The 24,000-nt window shown below is 46.9% G+C and overlaps 1 protein-coding gene across 4 annotated transcripts in view; it reads right to left on the bottom strand.

Annotated features, from left to right (window-relative positions):
- The window catches only part of SMPD4 (sphingomyelin phosphodiesterase 4), a 91,588-nt gene that overhangs the window by 25,773 nt on the left and 41,815 nt on the right, over positions 1-24,000 (bottom strand). For all 4 annotated transcript variants that reach the window (XM_085859714.1, XM_085859712.1, XM_085859711.1 and 1 more), the window contains one exon: positions 22,982-23,053. In XM_085859714.1, coding sequence (XP_085715840.1) covers positions 22,982-23,053 — 72 coding nt within the window. The remainder of the gene's footprint in view (positions 1-22,981; positions 23,054-24,000) is intronic.

Genomic DNA, 24,000 nt, shown 5'->3' with positions numbered 1-24,000 from the left:
CCCTATTGCTCGAAGGAAATGGTCCAGGGCAATCTCCTCCCGGTACTCCGGCGGCATGTTGGTGTGCGCGATCCCCACCAAGCGGCGAATGTCATGTGCCAATTCTCCCAGTGATTCCTGGGGACGTCGTTTGCGCCCGTTGAGCTGAGCTTTAACAAGCTCGCTCTGCTGGTCCATGCCAAATCGGTTTTTAGGGCCGAATGGAGATCCTCCAGGGTCCCGCCCTCACTGGGTACCGTGGTCAGGACTTCCAAAGCCACGCCACGCAGGGCCGCTGTGAGTTGTGCCACACCCTGCACCTCGTTCCAGCCATTGCCTCTGGCAACACACTGGAACTGGGCCATATATGCCCTCAAGTCCGTCTTGCCATCGTACGGGGTAGCGGCACCCTCGGTTCTTTCGAGGTCTCCTCCCGTTCCCTAGGGACTCCGGGAGGAGTGTACCTCCCCAGTCCCAACGGTGCCTCACTCCCGCAGGGTCCGAGCCATTTGCCGGGGGCTCCACCACCCTTGTCTGCGTCTGTCCGTGCCCCGCGTCGTCCCGCTTATTCTCCCAAGCCATTGGACTCACACTCTGCACACCCCCTGGAACAGTCATTCCGGGTACCCCCATTAGGCCAAAAGACCCCGCGGTCTCTACCCTCCCCAAGCTTGGCATGCTCACCCCCGCATCGGGCAAGCCTCCTCCTCCGCCCTGTGACACCGGCCCCCCCTGGGCACGATCCGCCTCGAGGGAGTATATCCTCTCCCCCTGTTCCCGAAGGAGGCCACCCTGCTTCTCACACCGGGCCTCCACCCTATCCGTCAGTCTCTTCTCCATTTCCTCCATTTTCCCCTTTATTTGGTCTTGTCCCTGTTTTACTTCTCCCAATCCTTTTCCTACTTTGTCTATTTTTCCCACCACCGTCTTTATTTCGTTTACCCTCTCTTGTTTACTTTCTTCCATTGCGACTCCCACTCCTTTTACTTTCTCTTTTAACCCGGTCACCTCAGCTCGTATCGTGTCGACTTCCTTTTTCATTTCGTTTTTTAGTTCTTCCAAGCTTCCTTTCAGGCTCATTCCCATGTTCTGCGTCTCACCCCGTAGCTCTTTCATTTCTTCCTTCATGTTTGCTTCCATTCCGTTTATTTGCTTGTTCATTTCGTTTTTCATTTCATTTGTATTTGTATCCATCTTCTCGTTCATGTGTTGTGTATTCGCATCCATCGTCGTTTTCACTTCATTCATTTGCTTGTTCATGTCTTTCATTTCGTTTGTGTTTGCATCCATTTTTTCGATCATTTTCGCATTCATCTTTTCGTTCATTGCCGCCAGCATGGCGCATAGCTGGGCCATGTTGGATGCACTCAGCTGAGTCGTTTCGGCAAGGGTTGGGGAAGGGTTTTGGTGGAGAGGGGGGGGGAGGTGTCATACACCGCGGCCGCTGCCGCACCCACCTCGGGCCCTGGGTTCAGTTGGGCGAGTCCGTGTTCCTGCACAATCAACATTTCCTGCTCGGGGATTCCATCCTGGACCATGGATTCTACACATTCCACATCCATTTCTAATACCCCCGGCTCCCGCTCGCCTTGAGACGCCATCTTGCTTCTCGTGAAGGGTTAATTTGCTCGCTCGTAATTTGGAGGGAATCGGGGGTCGCTTCTCTCACCCCTGGACCGATTCCCGTGAATTTCGCTGGAGACAGGAGAGCCTGTTGTCCCGCTCTCCAATACCAGTGCCGCGAGGAGGGCGATGAATTTGTATCCCACTCCTGACACCAGTGTTGCGGTTTTCGCGCCCGCCGGCGTGCGACGGCCACGTAACTCGAATCGCGGCGCGTCGCCCACCGGACGGACAATCCAGTCGTGACCCTCTCGGACTAACGCCGGGAACCAGTCACGGGTGGACCTTTCGGTCTCACCGCGATCGAGCCAATCAGCCCCCGCGTGGGATAGGGTTGCTCGCCAAATTCGAACTACCTAAGTACCCACGCGGAGGGTAGACCGGGCGATCGCACCTCGCCGCAGGTCGACTTCGGACACGGGCCACTTAAGCGACCCGTTCCGTACTATCAGAATAACCGAGCGGTGTTATCGTCGACCTCGACGGTTCGATTAATTATCGGGCGTATTCAGCCCACTACCAACCCTTTACGTGAAGCAAGATGGGGATTCAATGGAGGAAAAGACGAGCGAGCGGGAGAACAGTTCAACAATAAAGCACATTTATTCGCGACGAACGGAAAGCACACAAATACAATTCCACCAAATGCACACAAAAAAAAGAAAACACAATTCCATTTACACAAAAAGCAAACATAAAAGTGAAAACACAGTGCAGAGCTAATACCGACTACCGAGCACACGGCAACACTTATACAATTCTACTTCACAGACGGCGCCGACAACACATACCCAAAACCAAGGAAAAGAAATCCCCAAGAATGAGGTAGGCCTGGGGCCGAGACCGGGTCGGGCCTACCCGTCTGGTGATGAGACGCGGAGCGGCGATGGCCCCGCAACCCGCGGGCCTCGTGGACAGTGCCTGGCAGGGGGTGGGAACGGGGCCCCCTTGGTCGCACTATCTCAGCGCGGGGGGAAACAGGAGGGGGTTGCTGATGCTCGGGGTATAGAGGATCTTTATTATATGCGACGAGCGTCTCCACCTCGGCCAGGTCGCGCTGTCGGCCTCCCTCGGGTGCAGCTTCCTGCACGACGCGAGCACCCCCTCGTCTGGTGTCGCCGCCTTTCCACAGCTCCGTCCCCTCCGTTCCGACTCCAACGCACACGACGAGCAGCTCCACCGCCCGCGAAGTCTTGACCCTCTGCTTCCGACTCTCCTCTTCTTGACTCTCCTCTTCTTGACTCTCCGACCGACCTCTCTGAACTCTTCTTTGGACTCCCCCGACTGACTGACGAACACCGTCCTTTTATCCCCCCGTAACTTCGCCTTTGACCCCCTCCCTTTGACCTTTCACCTCGCTCCCCATTGGCCCGAGAAAAAGTGGGCGTGAAGGCTTTTTGATCCACAAATTTGCATATATCGATCGTTCTGGAGGCGGGGCCAAATCGCCCCTCGCTCACCGATTGGACGGCAAAAAGTGGGCGTGTGTCGTTTTTGATCCGTTTTTGAAGCAGAAAATCCGTGATTTTGTACACGCTGTTCGACGCGCGTTCTGCATGAGTCCAACACCGGTACCCACAGCGGGGCAAGAACGGTGGCGATGCTACGGTGGCGAGGTGTGAAGGGAAGGTCGTGGCGGTTGTGGTGAAGCGGTGGTTGTGGTTGGTGGTTGATGTTGTGGTTGTGATCATGGCGGTTGGTCCAAAATAAAGATAGTGAAAGAAAAACGGCTATCCTGAAGAGTCGCAGCACGTATAAATGACATGTATTCCCACTAGACAACGGGTTTGGGCCTAACTACACATGCACTTACCGAGATACCTCACCTAAGGGACCTGAATGGTGGTTTGCGAATCTGGTAACCACAACAATATATATATATATATATATATATATATATATATATATATATATATATATATATATATATATATATATATATATATATATATATATATATATATATATTGTTGCGGATTCGCGCCCGCCGGCGTGCGAACGGCCACGCAACTCGAATCGCGGCACGTCGCCCACCGGACGGACAATCCCGTCGTGACCCTCTCGGACTAACGCCGGGAACTAGTCACGGGTGGGCCTTTCGGCCTCACCACGATCGTGCCAATCGGCCCCCGCGTGGGATAGGGTTGCTCGCCAAATTCGACCTACCTAAGTACCCACACGGAGGGTAGACCGGGCGATCGCACCTCGCCGCAGGTCGACTTCGGACACGGGCCACTTTAAGCGACCCGTTCCGTACTATCGGGATAACCGAGCAGTGTTATCGTCAACCTGGACGGTTCGATTAATTATCGGGCGTTTTAGCCCACGACCAACCCTTTACGTGAAGTAAGATGGAGATTCAATTAGAGAAAAGACGAAGCGAAACGGGAGGAACAGTTCAAAATAAGGCACATTTATTCCGCGATGGCACACGGATAGCACACATATACAATTATACACCAAAAGCAAATGTAAAAGAAGAAGAAACACACAATAATGCACAAAAAGCAAATGTAAAAGCAAAACACAATGCAGATCTACCACCGACTACCGAGCACACGGCAACACTTATACAGTTTTACTTCACAGACGGCGCCGACAACACATATACTCAAGGCAAAAGAAAAAGGGACCACCCTCAACGATGATGGGGGCAGACGGGCCTGGGGCCGAGACCGCGTCGAGCCTACCCGTCTGGTGATGAGCCGCAAAATGGCGCTGGCGCCCCGACTCCGCAGGCCTCGCGGACAGTGTCTGGAATGGGGTGGGAACGGGGCCCCCTTCTCGCACTATCTCAGCGCGGGGGGAAACAGGAGGGGGTTGTTGATGCTCGGGGGGATGAGGATATCTCGCTGGGTCGGGTCCCGCGACGAGCGTCTCCACCGCGACCTCGGTCGCGTTATCGGCCTCCCCTCTCCGCAGCTCCCCGACTCTGACACGAGCGCCCCCTCGACTGCCTTCGCCGCCGCCACCTCTCCAACTCTCCACAGCTCCGTCCAACTGCTTTCTCCGACTCTTCTCTTCACTGACTTCCCAACTCAACTCCTTCCAACTCTTCCCAACTCAACTCTATTCAGAAACTCAACTGCCTTTTTGGCGAGCGAACGCGGCCCTTTATAGCCCCCGTGGCTTCGCTCCTTCACCTTCGACCCTTTACCTCTGGCTGGCTCCCCATTGGACAGAGGAAAAGTGGGCGTGAATGCTTTTTGATCCATGAATCTGCATATAGCGATATTACTCCGACGCACCTGGAGGCGGGGCCAAATCGCCCCATGCTCGCTGATAGGACGGAACAGAAGTGGGCGTGAGTCGTTTTTGATCCGATTTCTTCGGAAAGGCTGGTGTTTCTGCACCCGCTGCTCGGTGCGCGCCCTGCACGAGTCCAGTATCGGTGCCCACAAGCGGCGCGGGAATGACGGTGATGCGATGGTTGCGAGGGCGAGTTGTGACGGTAAAGGTCGTGGCTGTTGGCGTTGTTGTTGTGAAGCGGCGTTGCGGTTGGTGGTTGTTGTGTGATGGCTGTTGAGACTTGGTTGGTGGTGGTAGTAATGGCGGCTGGTCCAAAATAAGGATAGTAAAAGAAAAACGGCTATCTAGAGGGGTCGCAGCCCGAATGAATGACATTTATTCCCTCTAAACAACGGGTTTGGGCCTAACTACACATATACTTACAGAGATATCTCACCTAAGGGACCTGAATGGTGGTTTGCGAATTGCGTCAACCACAACAATATATATCAAACAAAAAAATGCATTTTCAACCATTTTGGACAACATATACAATCATACATGTAACCCATTTCTAAAAAATGAGCTATAAAAATGGAAAAAATATCCTGTGTTTGGATAAAAAAACATGCTTTGTAAGCAACTATATCCATAGGACCCATAGCAAAATATACATTTTCTGAAAGCACAGACACTTGGGCATTATATAACATTAAGATTGTTTATCTTATTAAAACTGGGTTCAATTTCTATATTCCATGAGCCAGGTGAAAAGTGGGTATCAAGCGACTGAATAAACGCCGTTGTGATTTTTGGGTAGCTTGACATCTCAGATGTCAGAAAATTTAAAGCGGACGTTTCATTTCAGAAGCTCAATACCCCTACGGCGTCCATTTTCAAAGATGGCCGCCATTCCCTCCGACGAAACTGGGAAAGATAACTAAAATGTAATAACTCATCATTGGAATGGATTAAAACCTTTTTATTTGGGATCATTTTGCTCGAAGTTACATACAAATTCCTCTCATGTGTAATAAAAGTGGTTTCTACAAGTCGTTTTCTGTAAAAAATGACAAATATATCCGAAAAATGAGGTATTTTGGCCGAGTTTTCGTGAAATATTCTTGAAAATACTTATAATGACCCATGAATTGAAAGCTTGACCAAAAGTTCATATTAGTGTGAAGTTAGCATCTATCTTGATTCTAGAAAGTTGGTTATAATGCTTCAGGAAGGCCTGTGGCAATAAACAGAGTCTTCTCAAATCACTAATCACCATCATCGTCGCTGTCATCTACGTCTTGCGTGAAATCATCTTCATCCTCATCCTCTTTCCAATTAGCACACTCCTTTAACTTGCAAGCCGGTGTGCGCAATAAACCATTGTCTATGCATGAACATGTGCCTTTCTTGCATGCATTGGGAGCAATCACAAGACAACAAAGACAGGACAACATCTGGTGCAGGTCAGATGGTAAGCCATTGAATTGCTACATCCCCTTCAGTGACGGTCCAACCATGTCCATCAGTTGGCTTTGGAACATTCGGCTTGTTCTCCAGACTTCTTCTCCATATGGAAGCCTGATAATTAGCCCTTCTAGTGTGCTGATACAACGCATCCCGACAAGGTGGCAATTGTCCTGTTGTCACCACCCCGTTTGGACCTGAACAGTTCATATCTGAGTGCATTGACTTCTTTGATCTCTGTATTCGATGAATACATTTTGCATGTGTATGCCTGAACAAGAGCAAATGTTTCATCACTGAGCTCCCAGTCTTTACCAATGTCAGAGAACACTCTCCGACAGCTTTCATCTTTCCGAATATTGTTCAACAACTTTACTTTTCCTTGTCCTGCAAATGCACTGTGTATCGCAGCTCGTCCAGGCATGCAGTCCGATCAGAGCATTACACACATCCTTCCCAAGAATTGTTCCGAGGCGGTTGATATCAATAACGCGAATTTTGTTCTTTTTTCTTCGTCTCAGCAGTACTCTTGTTCCCAATTCAAGATGAAATCCAAGAAGGAGCACTAGGACATCAGTGTCCTCTGATATAACCATCACTTTTGAAAAAGAAGAAGCAGCATGTCTGCAGTGCAGAATCAGCCTAGTATCAGCTTCTTCCTGACTACACTCAAGTTCAGAAACCTCCTCTACCCGGTCACTTTCCATCCTTACACATTTTTCGCCTGATGTGACGAAAAGTTCTGTGTCTAAGAGTTTGTTTTGGCATGATGGAGCCTTCAAACTAGTTGACAAGTATTCGATGAAATTATTCTTACTCTCCCCACTTGACAACAACCTTTTCCAATTTTTTATCCTGTGGCCCGCCCGGATTTCTTTGAAGACTATGCATTCAGCAGAGCCTCGGTTCATCCGCTCCGCATTTTTTAATCGAACTGTTCTTGTAAGTATCAAACACAACATCAATTCTGCTGCTTCCCTTCCCCTCGTTGAGTACATAGTTCAAGATCCTCTGTGACATTTCAGCAAATGTGTGATTGTCCCCATTCATTTTCTGAACTAAACCCATGCCATCAATTATCGTGGCCGTTCGATCTGATGGTGGGTCAACCTTCGCTGCCTCTTTCTCAATATGATTCCCAAGCCTAGCTTTGTCGGTCTTTTTTAATGTGCCATCCCCATTAGCCAATGACCATGGTTTTGGTCCTAGAGGATATGAAAGAACGTCTCTCATATCCAGCTTTCTGTTTTCAGAAATAAGGATCATTTTACCAAAGAGCCGGTTGTCTGCTTTTCAGAGGTTGTCTACCTCTTTGTCTCGTGTTTTCACAGTTGTTACTTTCTGTAGGTCAGAAAATGTTTTCAGCTTCAGTCTCTTTATATGTTCATAGAAACCTTCTCCACTTTCCAATTTCAAAGTAAACTGCATAAACACCTCCTCCCCGTTCTCCTGTGCACTGAGCAAGTCCTTGCAGACATCGGGTGGACCGATGAGCCCAGTAGAAATGCTCACCAGATCGGAATATCCCTCGTCAAATGGATTCATCCAGTTACTCTCTAGCATTTCCTGCACAGCCCTTCTTGCACGCTCGGGAGACCTTGTTTACCAGTTCTTCAGTTTCTTGCTTTACGTCCGCTTCATCTTTACTGATGCGAGATCTCTGCAGATTCTGATGTCCTGAGGAACTTTGGATGAAAATTAGTTCCCTGAGTTGATGTAAGGCTTCTGCCCTATGCTCTGCAGTGAGGTAGTACCGAGACACGGTCCCATGCTTCATGCTAAACCCTCTGGTTCCACCTGAAGTTTGTGTGTCTTTATTTACAGTTTCCTCAAGGGTTTGGTCCACAGCAATTTTCCCGAATGGGTTTCCACTGCTGCGCTGAACAGAAAACCCCCCATTGAGAAAATGTTGGTGAAGATCAGGGCAAACAGAATTGAGCATAATCATCTGACCATAGTGAACTGGAAGATAGCGCGAGTAATTGGTTTTGTCCATTGCAAAACACCACGGAATCATCTTCCGAATACATGCGAGGTGAAGATACCAATCGCCTTCTCGATCGGCTCTGATCAGACCAAGTAATATTTCCACCAGATCAATGTACGTCATCCAGAATGCGGAAACAGGACCTCTATCATTGCGCAGAACACCCAAGTATACCTCAAAAAGATGAAGTATCCTTTGGCAAGACATGTCTTGCTCAAGTGTAACAGAGCACATATTTTCGTGGAGATCAGCCACACATCGAAAGGTTTCATCAAGCGTGTGAAGATCATCATGGTGGCTGTTGTCTAACCACTCTAAAAAAAACCCTGACCAAACCTGTCGCATCATCCCTTCAAAAACGATTTTATGAAGACGCACAGCTCGGTTGTATTGCTGACCCAATAAGACTTTCTCAATTGATCCTTCTGCTATTATCCCCGATTCAACCGCGAGATCACCCAGTCCAGCAGATCCAAACAGCTTTCCAATTATGCCCAGTAAATTGCAGATGACATGAAAATTTCCCATCATCAAGACAATACGTTCGAATTTCAACTGGTGTTTCCAAGCTATCTCTGTAGCTTTGGCATACAAAGCTTGGTCCATTACCACACATATTTTGTCAAGTTCTAATGACTGGCAAATGGACACTGATTTGCATAGAATCTCTTGCACAGTAGAAAGATCTGAAGGTGGGGCATTGATTGTTGGCAGGTAATCAACGGTGTCCTTGGATACTGAAACATTGTCCCTTGTCTGGATATTGAATCCAGTCCATGATGGTATGATCTGGTTGTGAATATCATAAGCCAAATGTAATTTCGTATGTATGTATGCATATCATGTTGTGTACTTCTATAGGACCACTGCTACATTGTGAGTGTGCACTTATCTAGGCCTCTATACGGTAATGGATGGGGGGTTGATGGGGAGTAAAAGATGATACTAACTTGTGAAAAACTTTGGGATCATGTAATGAATATAACAGATACATAAATGAAAATCAATGAGAATCTTCTCCCTTATCCCAGTGAAGGAAATGTACAGTTATATCAAACAATTCGTTTTGCTATGTTTCCACATGGTGACAGCACGGTGAATTAAGAGCTACAGGGGGGTCCCAGAAAAAACTCTGAATTTTCAAAACAGAAAATAGGAAATTCATGGTTCTTCTTGTGACTAAAGCCTAAGTCACATTTGCCACGGCGGCCGTGGGGTCTCCAAAATCTATGGCCACTAGCAATTATAGGGCGGCCGCAGTATTTCCACGGTCACACAATGTAGCAGTCACATATGTTTTTATTTTTTGGGGAGCCGCACGGCGGATTTAGAAATTGTGGAGACTGAAAACGTGGGGGTTCCGTACAGTCTTTTGATTTGATGTCGCACGGTGACCTTAGGGCGTTCCTGCGGCGGCCATATAATTTTCAAGGGAGACGCAAGGTGCCCGCAGGGGGGCCCTAAGGCGAACATGCGGCCAGACGGACGGTAACGAGTGGGTTTTTTGTTGTTTTTTTTAACCAGTTCTTTAGTTTCGGCTTGTCGAATTGCTATGGCGAACGTAGAAATGAAAAAAGTTATAACTCCGAGCTATAATTCCACGGCGACCCTACGGCCTGTAAAAGATAGCCATACGACGTAGGGCCAACCTGAGGCCACCTCAGAAACTCTGCGGCCACCGCATGTTTCTGTTAATTCAGAGGGCGTACGGCAGCCGTATCCTCGCTGTAGAGCAAATGTGACAGGCCTAACTGATGACTACTTTTATACCTGTGGGATTATTCTTTGTTATTTCCTGACTCGGAGTACGCGTGCAATTACTTATTCACAGGCTATTAAAAAAAACGTATTTGCGGGATATTTTCGGTCTAAAAGGGTTAAAGCAAATTTAGAAAAATGTGCAAACCTTGTTAAAAGTGGATATTTTGAAGTAAAATACCAATCTGAGTAAACCTTTGATACATGGGGAGTGGACTTCATTATGAACTGCGACTACCCCTACCACAAATTCAGTCAATACACGGAAATGGATTTCCAAAATATATCCATTTTCAGTGGGATAATGGCCTCACATGGGTTGTACTACACATTCTATCGATTCAGAAGTACCATCTTGACTCAACCAAAGTAAAATTATCACCAGAACAATAGTTTTAACGATGTAGTGAGGGAAGTTCTCTGCATATTTTGATGAAATGTGACAAAATAGTCACAATTTTCACATACAAAGTTCAATGCCGAGCTCAGAAATGCAGAAAAACAAAACAATCCACATATCATAAGATTCAGCAGGTTCTAACAAAGAAAATGAGCCCTCACAAGTCTGTCTACCTTAACCCAAAGTTGACTTATTGTACTCTAAACTAGCTTAAATGGATTTCAAAAAATACGGCGGCCATCTTTAAAAATGGCCACCGTAGGGGTATTAAGCTACTGATCTGAAAGGTCCGCTCAACTTTTTTGAATACTTGAGACATTAGGCTACCCAAAAATTACAATGGCGTTTATTCAGTCGCTGGATACCAAAACCTCAAAATCGGCCACCTGGCTCATGGACTACTAAGCTTTCTCCTCATTTAGGACCACAGTGTACACAATACCATGCTACAAGCCAGACTGCTGGACACGAAAGTACCAAATCAAGAGATCGCAAAATCGCCGAAAGAACGACTGTACTGTCGGACCCTGCTATTCACGGATTCTCTATTTGTGGACCCCATGTAATCGCGGCTCATAAAGTGTGACCTGCTTCAACATTCACAGGTTATTTTATTTTATTTTATTTTTTTACATTTCAGGATTGGTCTCCTCCATCCATCTGGGAAATTGGAAATCAGCCAACATCACAGTATTACATAAAAAGGTATAAAAATGGGTCCCCTTAACTACAGCCCAATTAGCTTACTGTACTTCCAATCATCAGCAAGGTCATGGAATCCATCAAAGCCTGGTGTTGGCTTCACGTTTGGGATGACTGGCTTTAGATCTTGGGGTCCGAAGTTCAAGCCCCTGTCGTCGACTGTTGAATTAACACCAAGTGAGGTTGACTCACCCTGTCATCCTTCCGAGGTCGGCAAAATGAGTATGAGTGTACTGGTAATAGGGAATTGCATCAGCGGCACAGCCACGCCCTCAGCCAATGATGCATGTGAAGGAGGAGGAGGAGGAATCCATCATCGCAAGTGACATAAAATCATTCCTTTTCTCCAACAGCCTCATCTCAGATCATCAATTCGGATTCAAACCTGGTCACTCTAGCTTAGACATGCTGCTTCTGCTATCCCGGCCCTCAATATCAGACATGAGATCAGGGCCGTCTCTCTGGACATATGTCAAGCTTTTGATACAGTCTGGCATCCTACTTTGTTCTCAAAACTGTCTGCCTATGGAATCCAAGGCCAACTCAACTTCCTCCCTTCTTATAGACGTGTGGCTCTCAAAAAAACCCTTTCATCTCCTCTCCCTATCAAGGTTGTAGTACCCCCAAGGCAGTGTTCTAAGCCACATATTATTCCTAATCTTCATCAATGATCTCACTGGCTCTGGAAAATCCTCTTTATCTCTCTACTGATGACCCCACTCTGCCATGACATCCCTCATCCCTCTGACAGACAAGCAGCAGCCTCTTTCTTCTCCTCAGACGTTGACAAAATCAGAAACTTGTCAAACACAATTTTACTTATGTATCCAATATCCATATTGTCCACCATATGCATTTGCCCTTACCCTTATTGTTACCTGCATCACTTGTCAGTCTCTGACTACTCTCTCCCCTCTCCCTGCTGTTCCCTGTATGTGCAATCGCTCTACCACGAGCCTAGAATATATATATATATATATATATATATATATATATATATATATATATATATATATATATATCGATATGTAACAATGCCATGACATTCGCACACCTTAACATTCGCGGCATTTTTCAGGAGCGTATCGCCCGTGAATAGCGGGGTCTGACAGTACTTTGCGTTGCACATAAAGAAATGTACTGCACTGTCGATTGGCGAAGAGGCATTGTAAAAGTGTTACTTTAGAAGTGAAATTTAATGTTATTCATCGAATGCATGCTGGTATTCATGACTTGCCGGGTTATCAAGCTTGTGTCCGATCAATAAATATGTCCATGTTCATTGAGGACGATGATGAATGAGGAAGATGACGACGATGAACCACCACTTTTGACCGCTTCCGGAAGAGGTTCATTTATATTTAAACACGTCTGGCAATTGTTTTTTATTTCATTCGTACATATTTGTATTTGAATATAACTGTCATTAATCAAAAAAGGGTAACATTATAGCTGAAAAGCAAAATATAATACCTGAAGTGGTGATGTGAGGAATGCATCTCCCACTTATTCCATTAATTCTTGTGAGAAAGGGTGGAGGGCAGAGGAGCTCCTTGTGAGCCAACGGCCATCCATATCTAGTGCCCAACTGTGACTGCGGACATCCTCCTGCATTTGGGTTACTTTTTTATTTGGAGGTTGGTGGCAGGATTTGTACTCCGGCCACTATAAAACCCCTCACTCCGCAAAACATAAGAAAACGCAAAGAAAATTGAAAACCCACTCCGTGGGAGTACCTCCTGTGTAGTTGCCCTCCACAGGGACCTCACCCGATGACGGGATTGGGGCAACGCCTTCGGGACCCCCACTATTTGATGAGAGGAGGAAAACCACGGGGTAACCTTCCTGGGTCAGATTGCAGTCGTGTGTTGGGGTGGTGCTGAGGTGTCGTCCACCAGACAGTGGTTTCCTTGGATTAACCTGAGGAGGTCCCTTCGGGTGGGTGCCTGGAATGTCATCTCTAAGAGAGGATGATCACCTGTCTCTGTTATCATCTGAGGTCAAGCGTTTGAACATCGGTATTGCAGGATTCTCTGAGATTCAGAGACCGGACAGTGGAGAGATCGTGGCGGGTGGTTACACTGACTCTTGGTCTGGTCGCTCTGATGGTCACCATGCCCACTGAGTTGTTGTAGCTGTGTACAATAGGGTGGTTCAAAAAATTAAAGTTCGAATTTCTCGTGGGCATGTTTGCCAAATCGTTCCTGACGTTGAAAAACGCAAAGAAACAAAAATTAGCAGATTTGGAGGTGGTTTAGGGGTCCATCAAAGTCTCTCAACGGATTATATGTCACATTATAATGTCACAATACTAATAGGAAAAATGAAAGGAAAGAGCATAAAATGTTCTCAGTGAGCAGTGGGCAACTGGCGGTCGGTGAATTTCTCCAATGGTTGATCCAAGAGGAACAGTTCCGTGCTTTTCCGTGCAGAACACGCCATACTCACTCACTCTGGGAATCAAAAAGAAGAAGAAAAAAAATTAGAGATAAAAAAAAGAAAAATGAGTACTTTTAACACCGACCGACAGCGAACCGAAAGCTCAACTGATGTCTCCCTCTCTCCCACCGACGTCTTCCTCTCTCCCACCGGATGTAGCAACTTCCTTCCTCTTGATGGACCCCTAAATATTTTTGGAACTGTGGCAAATTTGGCCAGGAATACTTTCTAGTCAGGTGGAACAAAATAATCAACATGCCCCAAGAATATTCAAATTTTGAATTTTTCTCTTATGATTTTGGACCACCCTAGTGTACAATCAGCTAACTCCAATGATAATTGAGGTAACACCGGTCAATGAGCATATTATGAGACGAAGGATTCGTCACTCCTTGGGTGTTGTTTCCCTGGTCTCGGAATTTGCTCCGACCGAGGCGAGGGATCTCACCGTGAAGGTTTCTCATTCTACGCCACACTCGAGTCTGTGGTTGATCAGTGTCCCAAGCGAGATACTCTTTCAGTCTTGGGGGTTTTCAATGCATCGACTGGAACTGAGAGGGATGGTTATGAGACGTGTATTGGTCCCCATGGGTCTGGAACTGTGAACCAGAATAGCACCAAGTTCCTTGACTTTGCAAGAAGTCATGGAATTTGTGTGGCTGGTTCATGGTTTCAATGCCCACAGGCTCATCCCTGGACTTGGTATTCCAATGCTGGTGGTGTGGCAAAGGAGAATGATCATGTGTTCGTTGATGGCAGCGGGAGGATGATCAAGAACTGCAGGGTCTACCGGAGTGCTCAGTTACTCAATACCGACCACAGGCTTGTTGGAGCAACTCTGAAGTTGCAGCTTAAATCCAGGAGAATCGTACTATCCCAGCCTCGGCTGGATGTTGGAATGCTCAAGGAGGAGAGGGTAGCTGAGGATTTTGCGAACAGACCAAGTGGGGATTTGGGGGGTCTGGGTGCTTTGGGGAATCCTGAAGAGGTGTGGAGTGACTTAAGACCACCATCCTTGATGTTGCCAGTGGATGTCTCAGAACTCACCAGAGGGTGAAGAATAATTTTCACTCTCAAGGAACACTGGATACCATTGACCAGTGTCGCAAGGCCAGACTTGATGGCAGAGCTGAGCTGTTCAGGGAGTTGAAGTGAAAAACTGTAAGTGTGCTGAGGGTGGACAAGGAGGCCTATGTGCGAGGAATCTGTGTGGGGGTAGAGCATTATTTCTCATCATGTGATTCTTGTCCCGCTTACAGGGGAATTTGCGCATTGCGTACCTCCAGGCCCATCCCTCGGTGGACTGCAGTTCGAGTGGAGGGTGGTGGGCTCTTGACAGAGGGGTCCGAAGTGAAGGACCGCTGGGCCGGTTACTTTGAGCGGCTGTACCAAGATGATCCACCAGCTGTTGAGTTGGATGTCAGGGATGTTTCCATCCCTATTGCTGACCCTCCAATCAACTGTGATCCACCTTCATATGTGGAAACACTTCGGTGAACCGGTTGAAATGGGGTAAAGCTCCTGGGATCTGTGGCCTCCATGCTGAACTTCAAGGCTGGTGGAAATGCTGTACTCGTGTCATTGCATGCAGTTCTGTGCTCTGCCTGGAACACATGCATCATCCAAAATGCCAGCAAGGGGGGCCATGTTGTCCCTCACTGGAAAGGGAAGGGTGATCGCCAGGACTGCAACAACGACCGAGGGGTGAAGCTGCTATCAGTGTCGGGTAAGGTCTTTGCTCGGATAATTCTTGATTGGGTTCGCCACCATCTGATTGATACACCAGCACCCAGAGAAGTCGGACTTTACACCAAAGAGGTCAACGATTGACCGTATCCTTCCCCTTCAGGTCCTCACCGAACGCAGACGAGAGTTTCAGCAGGGGCTGCTTGCAGCCCATATTGATCTCTGCAAAGCGTTAACTTCAGTGAATCGGGATGCTCGCTGGAGGATTCTTGGTCTTCATGGGGTGCCATCAAAACTGATCAATCTGACGTCTGAACCATACTCTCGTACTGAGAGTGCTGTGAGATGTGGTGATACCATCTCTGACTTATTTCCAATTGTTACTGGAGATTGTCAGTGGTATGTACTGGCCCCCACACTCTTCAGCGCTTGTATGGACTGGATTCTGGGGAAGATGGTGGAAAAAAAATCAAGCTGCAGTGCATCATTTGGGAATGTCAATTTATCTGACCTTGATTTTGCAGATGATGCATTCATCTTTGCGGAGACTTTTTGGGGCCCTCGAGGTGCTGAATGAGGAATTGGAGCCGATGGGATTATGCGTTTCCTGGGTCAAAAGTAAGCTCCAGGCTTTCAACGACACCTTGGATGCTGCTCTCTTGTCTGTACCTGATTGTGTTGAGGATGCTGACATCACGAAGAGATTCACTTACCTTGGCAGTTATATTCATCTCTGCTGGCTGTGAGCCAAAGGTTAAAAGACGTCTGGGTCGGGCCTCGGGAGTCATGGATTTACTGGATCATGAAGTGTGGCGCTGTCAGTACCCGTGCAAGACGACAAAAGTCTGAGTCTTCAGGTCCTTGGTGCTTCCACTCTTGCTCTATGGATGTGAGAGTTGGACTCTGACCAGTTATCTGAGATGGAGACTCAATTCCTTTGCTACCAGGTCTCTTCAGAGAATCTTTGGCTATCGCTGGTCGGACTTTGTGTTCAACGAGCGGTTGCTGAGAGAGACTCAAATTATATTTGTTTCCTGCATCGTACGTGAGCATCAGCTGCAGCTGTCTGGACATGCGGCTCATTTTCCTGATGCTGATCCTACTCACCAGATTCTCTCAGTGAGGAAGCCTCGTGAGTGGAGGAGGCCAATGGGCTGACCACATGCCTCGTGGTTGCCACAGGTTGATCAGCATCTCAAGGAGTTGGGGATGGGCCAGGCATCTGCCTGGGGTTGGCCAGATGGAGGCCCCTGGAGTACCTGCAGAAAGTGGACGCAGCGATGGGCTGCTCCGGCGCATGCTCCCATACCTGGCCTGACCTTATGAGAAATATTGCTTTGATTTAAGTTGTTTCGTTATTCGACATACTTTTCAAGAACGCATCCCCGATGTAAACCGGGGTCTTACAGTTCATGGAACGAAGAATAGTGCAAGAAATGTTATTTGACAAATACATGCAGGATGATGGAATTGAAGTCATTGGTTTTCAATGTGTTAGCAGTGGACCAAGTGCAAAAAAACACAAGTAGACACATATTCAAAGTACACTGCCCCCATGCCAAATAAATAAATGACATATTATCCAGCACTCCCAAGGCACCTTTAGCACCCGGCGATGCTGCCGTGCACCAAATGGAGACAGAATTGGGAGGGAGCGGTGTGCAATAAATAAATGTGTAATAAAAATAAATAATGATAGTCAAATAATTAATTTCTGAATCAATTGGCAAATAGCATACTGAAACCACCAATGTTTTTTCTGAATCTAACCTTTTGAATATCAAGTAATTAATTGAAAAATAAAACAATTAATAGATTAATCAACTTGAAGGGCACTCAGTTGGGTGCATACCTCTGGCACGTAATGCCTGATCCACGAGAACATATCGGGCCAAATACATTTTTGAAATATCATGCTTTATATAGTTTTTGGCCCTGTCTCTCAAATGGTGAATAATCACTAAAAATATAAAATAAAAAATAATTCTCATGTCCAGATCCGGATTCAGATCTTCACCAAAATCAAATCAATTCTTCCTTGTCACACACCCAACGTGTCCACCAACTTTCAACCGAATCCGTCAACAATTTTTTTGATATATATATATATATATATATATATATATATATATATATATATATATATATATATATATATATACATATATATATATATATATATATATATATATATATATATATATATATATATATATACATATATATATATATATATATATATATATATATATATATATATATATATATATATATATATATATTGTTGTGGTTGACCAAATTCGCAAACCACCATTCAGGTCCCTTAGGTGAGATATCTCGGTAAGTATATGTGTAGTTAGGCCCAAACCCGTTGTCTAGAGGGAATAAATGTCATTTATGCGTGCTGCGACTCTTCAGGATAGCCGTTTTTCTTTTACTATCTTTATTTTGGACCAACCGCCATTATTACCACCACCAACCACGTCTCAACAGCCATCACAACAACAACCACCAACCACAACGCCGCTTCACCACAACCGCCGCGACCTTTACCGTCACAACTCGCCACCGTCGCATCACCGTCATCTCTCGCCACTCGTGGGCACCGATGCTGGACTCGTGTAGAGCGCGCACCGAGCAGCGTGTTCAAAAGCATCGCGGACTTTCCGCAGAAAAACGGATCAAAAACGACTCACGCCCACTTTTGTTCCGTCCAATCGGTGAGCGAGGGGCGATTTGGCCCCGCCTCCAGGGCGTTGGAGGGCGGTCGCTATATGCAAATTCATGGATCAAAAAGCATTCACGCCCACTTTTCCTCGGGCCAATGGGGAGCCAGCAAGAGAGGTGAAAGGTCGGAGGCAGAGGGTCAAAGATGAAGGAGCGAGGCCACGGGGGATATAAGGGGCCGCGTTCGTCAGTCGAGGGCAGTTCAGTTCGCAGGAGGAAGAGTTGAGTTGGAAGCGGAGGAAGAGCTCAGGGCAGTTGGGAGTTCGCGGAGTCGGAGTGAAGAGGACGGAGCTGTGGAGAGGCAGCGGCGGCGAAGGCGGACGAGGGGGTGCTCGCGTCGGATTCGGGGAACTGCGGAGAGAAAGGCCGGCGGCGCGACCGAGGTCGTGGTGGAGACGCTCGTCGCGGGACCCGCGATTTTGTGAAATCCTCCTTTCCCCGAGCATCAGCAACCCCCTCCTGTTTCCCCCCGCGCTGAGATAGTGCGACAAAGGGGGCCCCCTTCCCACCCCCTACCAGACACTGTCCGCGAGGCCCGCGGAGTTGAGGCACCACCGCCGCTCCGCGTCTCATCATCAGACGGGTAGGCCCGACACGGTCTCGGCTCCAGGCCCGCCTACCCCCTCATCCTGGAGGGTGGTTCTCTTTTCTTTTGCTTTGGGAATGTGTGTTGTCGGCGCCGTCTGTGAAGTAAAATTGTATAAGTGTTGCCGTGTGCTCGCGTAGTCGGTATTAGATCTGCATTGTCGCATTTGCTTTTTGTCTTCTTTTCCATGTGCTTTTGGTGGAATTGTATATGTGTGCTTCCCGTGTGCCGCGAAATAAATGTGCTTATTATTGAACTGTTTTCCCGCTTCGCTTCGTCATTTCTTTCATTGAATCCTCATCTTGCTTCACGTAAAGGGTTGGTCGTGGGTTAAGACGCCCGATAATTAATCGAACCGTCGAGGTCGACGAATAACACCGCTCGGTTATCCCGATAGTACGGAACGGGTCGCTTAAGTGGCCCGTGTCCGAAGTCGACCTGCGGCGAGGTGCGATCGCCCGGTCTACCCTCCGTGTGGGTACTTAGGTAGGTCTAATTTGGCGAGCAACCCTATCCCACGCGGGGGCCGATTGGCTCGATCGCGGTGAGACCGAAAGGTCCAGCCGTGACTGGTTCCCGGCGTTAGTCCGAGAGGGTCACGACTGGATTGTCCGTCCGGTGGGCGACGTGCCGCGATTCGAGTTACGTGGCCGTTCGCACGCCGGCGGCGTGAATCCGCAACAATATTTTGGTTCTTACGGTTGTGGAAATTCGCATTACACCATAAAAGGTTCTCAGGTGAGATACATCGGTAAGTTCATGTGTAGTTAGCCCACACCCGTTGTTTTAGAGGGAATATGTGTGAGTCATCCGGGCTGCGACGCTTTGAGTTAGCCATTTTTCTTTCTCTATTGTTATTTTGGACCATTAACCCACCAACAACTCAAACACCACCACCTTTGCCTCTTTACCTCCACAACTCTATCCCGCAAACATCGCTTCACCGCCATTCTCAAACGATGCCCGCCAACCACCAAACCACCACAGCAAACCCCCCACCACCTTCACCTATCTCCTTCTACAACCATCGACCACACCACCAGTCAACACCAAACGTCGTGCTGTCCAGAGCCCGTTCGGTGATTGATGCCGAACGTGTCGAGCCGCGGGTACGAATGCGTTCCTCTCAGGGAGAAAGTTGGATCAGGAAGGGTGCACGCCCCTTTTTCTGCGTCCAATGGGCGAGCGTCGGGCGGTATGGCCCCGCCTCCAAGCGCGATGAACGTGGATTCTTTACGAGAGAGAATTCGGATCAAAAGAGGCTCACGCCCCTTTTTGCCACACCAATGGCTGAACAGAGGGTGGCGTGGCCCCGCCTCCAATAGCGTTTTGATCCTGAAATCTGCATACAGGCTCCTCCTCCGGTCTATAAAGATGCGAGCACAAGGCGACTCGCGCGGTTTTGGGTCGAGTGAAGACGGCGGTTGAGTTCGGGTCACGTGAAGATGCAGTTCAGTGCGGGTCGAGTGCAGTTCAGTGCGGGTCGAGTGCAGTTCAGTTCGGGTCGAGTGAAGACGGAGGTCGTCATCAAGGTTGCAGTGTGGGGGTCGCTCGTCTCGTCGTGGGATTCGAGCCAGCCAGCCATTCCCCTCGCTCGACCCTGAGCATCGACAATTCTCCTCTCCCCCATCCGCGCTGAGATAGTGCCGGTGGCCCTGTTCCTTCCCCACCCTAACCGTGGTGCCGACAAAACAGTGCTTGCGCGGAGCACGCCGGAGAGGGCTCACCAACCACGCCAGGGGCACGGAGTCGGGGCGCAGCTACGCAGACATTGCGGCTTGCCCGCCATCGCGTCACGAGGACACGGGTAAGACCTTCTCGGTCTCGTGGACCTGGCCGCTCCTCCAGGGTCCACGTACATTTGGTCCACGGACCTGTCTGCCTCCTTGCCTGTGAGGGTGGCTTTTGTTTCCTTTGCTTTTTGAATGAATGATGTGGCGCCGAGTCCCGACAAGTATAATTGTTTAAGTGTTGTAAATAATTATAGTCGGTAGTAGTGCTTTTGCTTTCGTTGCATATTTTCTTGACTGTTATATGTGCATTACTGTGAATACGTGCTTGTCTGTGTGTGTGTAATAAAGTGCTTGCTTGTTGAACTGTTTCCCGTTTCGTTGCGTCTTTTTCCCTTATTTGAAAGCTCCATCTTGCATCACGTAAGGGATTGGTAGTGGGTTTAAAACACCCGGTAAATAATCTGAACCGTCGAGGTCGACGATAACTCCGCTCGGTTATCCCTGCAGCACGGAACGAGCCACTTCAGCGGTTCGTGTCCGAAGTCGACCTGCGGCGAGGTACGATCGCCCGGTCGCGCAGGTACTTAGGTAGGTCGAATTTGGCGAGCAACCCTATCCTCCGCGGGTGGGCAATTGGCACGATCGTGGTGAGGTTAAACCCCCACCCGTGACTGGCTCCTGGCGGTAGTTCCCGGAGGGTCACGACTGAATTGTCGGTTCCGGTGGGCGACGTGTCGCGATTTGAGTTACGTGGCCGATCGCACGCCAGGCAGGCGGGATTCGCAATATATATATATATATATATATATATATATATATATATATATATATATATATATATATATATATATATATGTGATGTGTGTGTGTGTGTGTGTGTGTGTGTGTGTGTGTGTGTGTGTGTGTGTGTGTGTGTGTGTGTGTGTGTGTGTGTGTGTGTGTATGTATATATATATATATATATATATATATATATATATATATATATATATATATATATATATATATTCTTCTTCTTCTTCTTTTTCTTTCAGCTGCTCCCGTTAGGGGTCGCCACAGCGGATCATCTGTTATGATCCGCATAATGTTTTGGCACAGGTTTTACGCCGGATGCCCTTCCTGACGCAACCCTGGTCGCCTCTTACGACACAGGGATATTGTACATCTATTTTAACCGGGGTATACACCGGGCCCAGTACACTGGTACTCACTTCGCCGACCTCGGAAGGATGACAGGCTGAGTCAACCTCCTGGTGTATTAATTCAGTGGCCCAACGGGGCTTGAACTCAGGACCTTTTGGATCCCAAGCCGCTGCCCTAACCACTGCGCCAACACCAGGCTTTTTATATATATATATATATATATATATATATATATATATATATATATATATATACATACACATATATATATATATATATATATATAAAATATATTAAAAAAAATATATATATATAAATATATATATATATATATATATATATATATATATATATATATATATATATAAAATATATAAAAAAAATATATATATATATATATATATATATATATATATATATATATATATATATATATATATATATCAGTTTTGGTCCTGTCTCTCAATGGTGACGAATCACTTAAAAAATTCTTGGAGTCGGATCCGGATCTGGATCTTCACCAAAATCTAATCAGTTCATCCTTGTCACACATCCAACCTGCCCACAAAATTTCATCTGGATCTGTCCACAACGATTTGAGACATCCTGCACACAGACAAACAGAGACAAAAAACAACTTCATTCACCTTCGGTGGCAGAGGTAATAAATCAAAAATACTCTTTTCAGCCAAATCACTTGATCGCTGTGTCCAAATTTTAGCTTCCAATGCCGAAAGGATGGCTGAGATATCACCCGGACAAACAAACAAGAAAGAAAACAAGAAAACAAAAACAGAGTGAAAACTGAGTACGCCCTTTTGACGAGAGCCATCGCCGGGCGCTGAAGGCTGTCGGCAACTGTCGATGATATCATGCAGTGCCTGGCGATGGAATTGGGAGGGGTGTTGTACGAAAACAATATTGTGATTAGATTGTGCATTGAGATAGGCCTATGGCCTCTCAGGTCCACAATGACCATGAAAATGGCCCCCAAATAGGGGCCTCCAGAAGTTGTTGGTTTTGGATACCCATTCCAACACAACATTTGTACTGATGCTTCAAGGAATTTGCCTTTCGCTGTGAAAAACTGCCTCTGGTAGTACGGCTCTAACACGGCCCATTCAGTCCAAAATGCAGGCTTGGGAAAGCTTGCAGAGGAACTTTTAAAGACATGTCCAAGACTGAAGCTTTGAAACACTGCCTTGATTATATTCACAGCTGTGCAAATAAGACTTCTACAGAATATTCTCAAAACAAGTTGTCCCCCTCCCTCTCCCATTTCTTTTGTCAGGAGAGTACCACATGTGCAGATGGACCTAATGTTATCTAAACTCTGTATGTATATTCTGTCACGAGCAATGTTACTGTAAAATAAATAAATATATAAATCATGATCCTGTCCTGTTTTATTAATGGAAGCACGAGATCTTCCCAAACTCACTCGACTCACTAAATTCGTCGTAGAATTCAGAGAAGGAAAAAGTGACAACTGGCGGTGAATACAAAGGGAAAAGTAAGCATACCAGTGACAATGGGGACAGAATTTTCTGGTAGACATCTGCAGAGGAGTGCTGCAACCACATGTCGACCAAAACCTGAAGGGAGAAAAAACAAAAGACGTCATCAATTGTGAGACATACATCATCAACACCTGATCATGTTCACATCAAACAGGAAAATCGGTTTGATTGGTATTCCATATGAAAGAAGCTGGAAAAGCTTGCACAAAAATACGTGAGAAAAATCTTCCTCAAGTTGCGATGCCTTCTCAAGTTTCTTTAGTATATATCGATTAACAAACAAGAAAAATAGGATCGCCTGTCCTGAAGCTCACGTGGATCAGGAGCAACAGCCACTCAAACCCCCTGCAGACCCCCTCCAGACCCTGATTTTGTTAATGCCATGAACAAACTTTGGTACATCAAGGGTGATGAAGGTTGTGGTCAAGTTTCATTGAAATTCTGTGTGTGGTTTGGAGAAGACAGCAAATACCTATTTTTTTTTGGGGGGGGGGGGTCAGAACCCTGAGCGCAGATTTTGATGCAGTCAATAAACTTTGGTACATCGCGTGTGAAGAAAGTTGTAGTCAACTTTCATCAAAATCGTATGTGTAGTTTTTGGAGAAGAGAGCAAATACCTATTTTGGGGGTCAAACCCCACCCCAGACCCCCTTAATAAAGTGCAGATTTTGATGCAGTCGATACACTTTGGTCCATTATAGGTGATGAATGTTGTGGTGAAGTTTCATGGAAATTGTGTGTAGTTTCAGAGGAGACAGCAGATACCTATTTTAGGGGGTCAAAACCCCCCTCTAAACCCCTTTAACGAGCGCAGATTTTGATGCGGTCAATAAACTTTGGTACATCTCTGGTGATGAAGGTTGTGGTCAAGTTTCATCAAAATTGTGTGTTTGGTTCAAGCGATAATGACTAAAGTGTTTACGGACTGACTCACTGACTCACTCACCTACGGGCACTGCTCGATCACATAAGCTCACCTGACTAATTAAAGTCCAGGTGAGATAAAAACCAAAATGCACCAA

Source organism: Eptatretus burgeri, chromosome 16 (genome assembly GCF_056783735.1).
Source record: "Eptatretus burgeri isolate ZD-2024b chromosome 16, Ebu_testis_v1, whole genome shotgun sequence".
Taxonomy (NCBI): Eukaryota; Metazoa; Chordata; class Myxini; order Myxiniformes; family Myxinidae; genus Eptatretus; species Eptatretus burgeri.
The sequence above is the reverse complement of the archived record's forward strand: the minus strand, read 5'-3'. Positions and strand labels throughout refer to the sequence as shown.